This window comes from Crocuta crocuta, unplaced genomic scaffold, assembly GCF_008692635.1.
Source record: "Crocuta crocuta isolate KB4526 unplaced genomic scaffold, BGI_CrCroc_1.0 scaffold38, whole genome shotgun sequence".
NCBI classification, from domain to species: Eukaryota; Metazoa; Chordata; class Mammalia; order Carnivora; family Hyaenidae; genus Crocuta; species Crocuta crocuta.
Genome location: NW_027532605.1, coordinates 6083337 through 6092215, shown reverse-complemented (window position 1 = coordinate 6092215; position 8879 = coordinate 6083337). Strand labels below are relative to the sequence as shown.

Sequence of the window (8879 nt, the reverse complement as noted above, 5' to 3'; positions counted from 1 at the left end):
TAACGTTCTTTCATATATTTTCATGGTTTCATAATTCATTTCTTTTTGACATTGAATAAAATTCCATGGTCTGGATGTAACAGTGTATTCATTCATCAACTGAAGGACATCTTGGTTGCTTTCAAGTTATGGCTACTATGAATTAAGTTGTTACACATATCTTTGTACAGACTTTTGCTTGTCAACTTCTGTGGGTAAATTGCCAGGAGCATGATTGCCTAATGGTATAATTAAGAGTATGTTTACTTTTGTAAGAATCTGCCAAATTGTTTTCCAAAGTGACTGTGCCAGTTTTGCATTCCTACCAGTGATGGTGAAGAGTCGCTCTTGCTCCATCCATGTCTTGCCACCATTTGCTGGTGTCCGTGATGGTGTCTGTGTACTGTCCATTCTATAGGTGTGTAGTCGTAGCTGACTATTGTAAGTTGTTGTTTACTGATGGTGTAGAGCATCTTTTCACATGCTTGTGTCCTCTCTAGGTCTTCTTTGGTGAAGTATTGGTTGAGATACTTAAACTATTTTTAATAAGGTTATTTATTTATTTTTTTAGTTTTAAACAGTCTTTGAATGTTTTAGATAACAGTCCCTTATCAGATGTGTCTTTTGAAATATTGTCTCCTCGTTCATGGCCTGTCTTCTAATCTCTTGATACTAGATTTTGTACAGCATAGGATTTTAATTTTAATGAAGTCTAGCTTATCAATTATTTCTTTCATGGATTGTGGCAGAGGCCAGGGAGTGAGTCTAAATGTTTCTAGAAAACTTTATCTGAGAGGATGTGGACCTTAAATTCTGGAAGTCATGTTGAAACACTATGAGATTAAAAAAATAAAGGTAAAAAATGTTGGGCAGCAGAATCAGGAATAAAGATGGATTTAGTTTTATTGACAATATGAAGCCCTGAGTCCATCTATACTAAAGTAAAATACCTTTGGCCTTTCTAATTTTTTTAATGTTTACTCTTGAGAAGAGAGAGAGAGAGAGAGAGGGAGAGAGAGAGAGAGAGCATGAGAGTGAGCAGGGAAGGGACAGTGAGAGAGGGAGACACAGAATCCGAAGCAGGCTTCAGGCTCTGAGCTGTCAGCACAGAGCTTGATGTGGGGCTTGAACTCTTGACATGAGCTGTTAGATCATGACCTGAGCCAAAGTCTGATGCTTAACTGACTGCCACCCAGGTGTACCTACCTTTCCAATTTTGTGATCAAATATATCCCTGTTTCATTTCAGACCATTGGGGTCAGAATTTTTTTGGATGAAGAATTTTAGAATTTTTGGATGAGAAAGTCCTATTCATTGTCCTAATGCTCTTTTTATTGTATTATATGACTAAATGCCTACACACCTCTCTCTCTTTGGTAAAATGAATTACCATGTATCATTATTCCCTTAAAAAAGTGGTCTGAATAATTCTAGTCAAGACACCAGCTATGTAGTTCAGAGATTGGTCCTAACAGACTAATAAGATAAAGGTTTCATGATCTATAGAGCAGAATACGAGAAAAGCAATTCAGGTGTGTTCATGTGAAAGTTCTTAAAGAACTGAAAGTTAAAGGTTGGAAACTAAATTCAAATGCTAACTTCATAAGACAAGATGAAGATGAGTCAGGATGGGATAAGAGCAGGAGCAGCTTATGAAGGAACCTCAGGTTTCTCCTAAATGGTTACTTTAATGCCATTTTCTTCTGGTATGGAAATGGTCCATGATATCTTCAATAGTCAAGATTGGGAGTCATGTATAATACATAAAATGCATTTTATATGTTAGATGATTGGAAAAGATACATATGGAATGGAATATGGATTGTAAAGCAGGTGTACTAATGTGTTTGACAAATAAGAAGTCCTAGTACATGAATTCACATTTGAAATTGAAATGAGATTATTGGAAAATTCTAATAAAGAAGGTAAAAGTCAACTGGACGCTATGGAACAATTTTTTTCTTTGTCTTAGGACTTAATCTTTGCAATAACTGAAGAACACTAGGTTTTTCTGAAGTATAAAAAACTTCATGATGGGACACTTGTGTGGCTCATTTGGCTGAGCATCCAATTCCTGATTTCGGCTCAGGTCATGATGTCATGGTCATGGGATCCAGCGGTACTAGGGATTCTTTCTCACCCTCTCTCTCTGGCCCTTCCCTGCTCACATGCATACTCATGTACATTCTGTCTCTCTGAAAATAAACAAACATAAAAAAAAAAAAAAAACCTTCGTGAGGCACTGGGGTGGCTCAGTTGGTTGAATGTCCAACTTAAGGTCAGGTCATGATCTCATGGTTGGTGGGCTCTGAGCTCTGCCTTGGGCTTGCTGCTGGTAGTACGGAGCTCGGTTCAGATCCTCTGTTCCCTTTTCCCTCTGGCCCTCACCTGTTCATGCTCGTTCTCTCAAAAATAAATTAAAAAGGGGTGCCTGGGTGGCTCAGTCGGTTGAGCATCTGACTTCGGCTCAGGTCATGATCTCACGGTTGGTGGGTCGAGCCCCGCGCCGGGCTCTGTGCCGTCTGCCGGCTCAGAGCCTGGAGCCTGTTTCGGATTCTGTGTCTCCCTCTCTCTCTGACCCTCCCCTGCTCATGCTGTCTGTCTGTCTGTCTCTCTCTCTCTCTCTCTCAGAAATAAATAAAACACTTAAAATTTTTTTAAAAAATAATTAATTAAAAAGTATCTTCATGAGGGGTGCCTGGGTGGCTCAGTTGGTTAAAGGTCCCACCTTACCTCAGGTCGTGATCTTACAATCTATGAGTTTGAGCCCCACATCTGGTCCTGTGCTGACAGCTCAGAGCCTGGAGCCTGCTTCAAATTTCTGTGTTTCCCTCTTTCTGCCCTTCCCCTGCTCATGCTCAGTCTCACTCTCCCTCTTCCCCCCTAAAATAAATACACATTAAAAAATTTTTAAAAATAAAGAACAAAAAGCTTCATGAATATAACAGTTATGCTTCCTTATTAAGAATATTTTTTGTATTATAATGTAAACACTAAAATCATTTGGGCAGTTTTCAGCATAATCTGTTAATTTCCAACAGAGAATGAACAAAGTAGGTAAATACATATAAATGCTGTATAAAGTAAATCTATATAAAATTCAGTTAGATGCATTTAATTATGTAAAACAAAGTAAGATAATACCACCAGACAGCTTTTTATTTAAAGCTACAGTAAAAATAATATTTCCATGCATTAAAAATTGGAAACCATCTGAGTGTCTTTCTTGGTTAAGTAATGAAACCATGAATGGTTGTTGGAGAAAACCGTCAACTCACAAATGTGCTATTTATATGTTCTTGGTGGCAGCTTATCACTTGACCTAAGGAGATGTTCCTGTTTATTTAAAGGCATTACGATCCATGTAAAAATGATAACAAAGCATATTTCACAGGGATTTTGATTTCCAAGTCTAAAATTCCACAGCAAAGATCCAGTCTAAGGCAGTTACTTCTGTATACATTATGTGTGTGTATATGTATAAATATTTGAAATCAAGATAGAAAATTTTTAAGTTAATGAATGCATACTATTTTATAATGATGTTACTTTCATCCTAAAGTATAAAACTTATTTGTAATTGTATTTTAGGACTTCATATTCAGCCTCAAAACATAGTGATTTGATAGCTCACATCAGCTAGACCCTGACTTCACATGGATAGTCTGGAAGAGATAATATTTTTAAGTAGGAAATCAGCATGAATAAGCTGACTAAATAGTATTCAGTGAATAGTATATACCCTTTTAAATAAATTGAAATAGTCATGAAAGAAAGCAGTAGTGTAATTATAATATATACATTATATTTACATATTATATAAAAATTTATATATCATATAATATATATGACATATATATTATATATATAAATTACAATTTATATATATTAATACAATTATATATTGTATTATATATAGTATTATATATGTTGTATATACATATATAATATATATATTATAATATTNTGTATAAGATATATATACATATAATATATATTCCTTTTCTCAGCAGAAAAGGAAAGGTGTAGATCTGGATAAAGTGAATTAACTCCAAAGAGAGATTATGTAAAACCCTGAGAGTGATTAGCACATAGATTTTCTAGTGGATTATTTCTTGCTGATAGACTCCTCAGTAGTAGAGTTTTCCTCTTCCACATAAATAACATGACTTTTTCTTCCCCCTGAAGCATGGCTTACTTATTGGTTGCATTGCATGCAAAGCCTAATGATAAATGAATAGGTTTCAGGAGGATTCAATATTCTTGCTATTTTGGGTAAGAGAAAATTTTGTTAAGTAATAAAATTAGGAAGTATATAAACAGTTTACTTTTGATTGCCATTAAAAATTTCCCTTTCCGGCAAACCATGAGAGACTCTTGAATGCTGACAAAAACTGAGGACTGATGGATGTGGGGGGGAGAGGGGGATGGGCATGGAGGAGGACACTTGTGGGGATGAGCACTGAGTGTTATGTGGAAACTAATTTCACAATAAACTATTTGTGGGAAAAAAAAATTTCCCTTTCCACCAAGTTTCTGTACTTAACATACAACTATTCCACCATTTTTACTAATATGGTGGGTCATAAGCACACACAAAAAATAGTTAAATTAATCAAAATCAGACAGACTCATGATAGAGTTGACTCTTTGTACAGATAATGGTATGGCTCAAGATTTATTGAGGTACTATTTTATAAGAAAGGGGAAAAAGTATGTTTAGGGAGAGAAGCACATAACAGAATTCTATTACCAGCTTTCACAGAGTTGAGTGATCCTTATAGAAGAAAGTGCTTGTCACCATGTTTGATGTAAAATCCAAAAAGTGCTTGACTTTTAATAGCTGTATTTATTCATCTGGGCATAGACTATAAAGACCATCATATACATGATCAAAACAAATAAATGACAACATATTTTCAAACAGATAATCACCAAATGGAAAAATGGACTGTTTTGATGTGGCTAGGAATATGATAGTTTATAGTTAATGAAAAATAGAAAGGGATTGAGGAATAAGTAAATTCACAGTAGTCTGTTAATAAATCATCATCCTTGAATAAGCAATTTGACTAGATTAAGAAATGAATTCTGATAGAAGTGTATTAATAGCAGTTAATTTGTACATAGAAAATTCATGGAAATATTTATTAAAAGAATTTCAGGAAAGAAAAACTAAAAATTATAGTGAAAAGTTTCATCCAAAATATTTAGAATTTATGTAATAATGTAACATATATATATTATTTTAAAGTGTATTTATTTATTTTGAGAGAGAGAAAGAGAGTATGTAAGTGGGGGAGGGACAGAGAGAATCCCAAGCAGGCTCCATGCTTTCAGCACAGAGCCTGACCCTCAGAGCACAAGGTGGGGCTTGATCTCACCAACCATGAGATCATGACCTAGCCAAGATCAAGAGTCAGACACTTAACTGACTGAGCCACTCAGGTGTCCCCACATTTATATTTTTTTTAACAAAAATTTTTTCATATCTTATTTTCACTATCTGCTTCCTTCTTTTTCTTTTAGTTTTAATTAATCCTCTTTTTGAAGTTCTTTGGATGAAACCTACAAAAGGAAGAGAAACAAATTTATTATGCATAATAAAGTAATACAATAAAACATTTTATCTAAAATTTTCTCAAATTATCCTTTAATATTTAAAAACAAAAATAGTCTTAAAAGTCTAATTTGTCTGTCTTTGTGTAGAACAATCTAATTCTAAGGAAGTCATTTTACATATATAGGAATTAGCAAAAATTGATAATCATTGATTTTTATTCATCTTCAGTTAGAAATACATCCTTTTTATTAAAGTGAACACGTGGTTGTATATGGTTGGTGGGATTATATGTGATTTTTATTTATAAATACTGAATATACATGCATCATTTTTATATTTAGAAGCAAATTAGTAACTACATTAAAATGCTGTGCATTATAAGATACTTGAATCATTTAAAATGAAAGCTTACTATATAATATTATAAGAAAATGTTTTGTTTAAAATTGATTATTTTTTTGTGAAGTGACGTTAAGAGGAATGATAGTCAATACCTCCAGAACTATAAATCTAGATGCAATTAAAAGGGGGGACATATATAAGTTAAACTATAATTCTTATTATAAGTAGAATTAATTTCATAATTTTCTTAGATTAAAATTTGTTCATAATTTCATTGCAATTGTTATCCTAAATACTAGTGAATGGGAAGAATTTTTTTCTATACCTTTTTGACAAGTCCTCAGACAATCACTTTTGGAAGTAAAATTATTTTCATTCCCTCCACATCCACTGTATTTAAACGGACGGCATTTCCCAATGACTGAATTGTAGTAGAATCGGCTCACATTGGCTTGACACAGTCCTCTGTCTGCTGGGGTCAGACACCAGGAAGGGCCATAAAATTCTAAGAACATCAAGAAAACAGGGTAAATCATATATGATAGTTAATCTGAGACTTTCATATTATTTATTTATAGATTGGCCTTGTGGCATGTTTATAGAAAACAGTAATCTGAATGAATAAAGGTAGTACTCTCTGAAACCCATGTATTTCAGTTTGAGGAAAATGCTTTACTAATCTCCATGTGTCCAGTACAGTAAGACCTATCTCAAATAAATAAAAAAGTACATATGTTTGTTAAAGGAAAGTGCTATGTGACTCTTTAAAATGAAAAACACTAGTTGTACATAATAAGACTATCCAAAAAATTATAAAATTTTGTTAACCATATTCATTTGAAAAAAATGATCAATGTTTATGTACCATTTTTGTTCATGAATGTTCAACTTTGAGGGGTGCAAAATCCTTAAATTTCATGTAGCAAGTCCTTATTTGCTGTATGATGCAAGAACTGACGCTGAGGAAGTGTTTTCTTGACTAACATTCTAAATGATGTAACATAGTCACAATTTAAAGCACAGGAATTCAGGTATAGCAAATTCTAACTTTAAGCTTCAGAGAAGGAGCCCTAAAGAAATGGTTTGGTGTAGTAAGAAAGTTTTCTTGTGAATGGAAAAATCAGGTCTAGAGGAGTTAGATGTTGTTGCAAAGGAAGGATACTGTTAAAGTGGGGGAGATAAAACACTGACAAGTTAAACCCAGACACAGGCTGGTATGTCCATGGGACTAACCATTTTAAAAACAGAATAAAGAAAATGCAACTAGGGTAGTAAAAGGATCACTCATTTTCTTTCTTTTTTTAAATGTATGTTTATTTTTGAGAGAGAAAGTGTGAGTGGGGGAAGGGCAGAGAGACGGAGATGGGACATAAGATCCATATCGGGTTCTGCGCAGAAGGAGAGATATAAGTGGCTCCCACTACCCCCTCAAACACAATCGGCAAGATCATGACCTGAGCAGAAGTCAGACACTCAACTGAGCCACCTAGAAGCCCCATGGATCACTTATTTTCTTAAGGCAGAGCCAGTTTCAATACAATGGTAGCTTTTAGCTCTTTTGGGAATTCCTGTCAGTGAGGGGAAGCTGATTTTAGCAGATTTCAACTGCTTGATCTTAATGAGCCAATACTACAGGCAAGTCGGTAGATGGTGAGGAATCAATATAAGAAAACTGTACTGGATGGAGGGAGGGGCAAGATGGTGGAGAAGTAGGGAGCTCCATACCTGCACTCGTGCCCAGGCATCACACGGTAAAGACCTGAAGCCATAGGAAACCGTACCAAACCCAAGAGATTGGGAGAAAAAGGACGCAGATTCCACTGAGAAAGCATTCTAACGTGAGTGCGAATTGTGGAAGATAAAATTGGGCCTGGATTGTAGACTGGAGAGACGGGCCACCCCCCTCTGTGGGGAGTGAGAGGGGAAAAAGAGTCTGAAACAGAAAAACCTCCGCTCGGGGGAAAAAACCTCTGCTCGGGGTGTAGAAAAACTTTGCGCACAAAATACCTGCGCGTCAGGCCCCCCACGCTCCAAGTCGCCCCGGAGGGGCTGTGCTCGCAGTTTGCTTCTTTTGTGCTGGCTACTGGCTGGCTGGGAGAGGTTGCATGCCTGCAGCCATTGCCCTCCTGGTGGGCTTGGACCCCCTGGAGGCGGTGCGCAGGCACCGGCGGCATCCGTGCTCCTAGCTGGCTGGAACTCTAGAGGGAAGGCAGAGCGCTAAAAACTGGCAGATTTGACCGTGAGTTCGTGTTTTGGGTGATGAGACACAGAGGGACCTTGATTTCCTCACTCCAGCGGGCTCAGGGCACCAGGAAACAACCCCCCCCACCCCGCCCAGGCTCCCCAGCCCGACCTGGAGGAGAAGGGAGCAGCGGCTTCTGGCTCCACCCCCAGAGCTAGCCTGGAAGCTTGGAATTGCCCTGAGGGGGTTGCCAGGGGATCGCCTGAGGCAATTTCAGCAGGGTGCTTGACCTGGGATTTGGAGGCTGGGACTGGCCTGGGTTGAAAAGCGCAACAAACTTTGGCTGAGCCCCTGGCCCAGGAAGTTTACACGGCTATAAAAGCGAGGTGAAGCGCCACCACTCCCCTCCCTACAACCGCCAAGGCAGAACCCCACCAGACGCATTGGATCACACCACGCCCATCCCTGCTTGAGAGCTGCCCTCCTCCCTTTTCCCTTTTTTTTTTTTTTGGTTTTGGTTTTGGATTGTTTTTTATTCTTTTCTCTTTTTTTCCAGAGAACACTGACCTGATTACCTCTGGTCACCGGTGTGCTTAAACAATCAAATTTAGTCCATTCTATAGATGTAAATTCTACACCTTCCAACCTTTTCATCTCTTTCTCTCAGGAGTAATTAGACTATATAGTTTCTCTGGACAATACCAGCGTCCTTCTCTCACCCAGCCAACCATACTCCGCCTTTTAACTCTTCGAAAAAAGCTTCTTATCGCTTCTGCCTGTTCATTCTATTCTATTTCCAATTTTGCTTCACCC

At 37.1% G+C, this 8879-nt stretch overlaps 1 protein-coding gene across 1 annotated transcript in view; it reads right to left on the bottom strand.

The window, feature by feature from the left end:
- Positions 1-4644: 4644 nt before the first annotated feature.
- The window catches only part of TFPI (tissue factor pathway inhibitor), a 70890-nt gene continuing 66655 nt past the window's right edge, over positions 4645-8879 (bottom strand). The window contains exons 8-9 of the mRNA XM_077780254.1: positions 6210-6389; positions 4645-5547 (exon numbers count right to left, since the gene is read on the bottom strand). Coding sequence (XP_077636380.1) covers positions 5399-5547; positions 6210-6389 — 329 coding nt within the window. The 3' untranslated portion in view covers positions 4645-5398. The remainder of the gene's footprint in view (positions 5548-6209; positions 6390-8879) is intronic.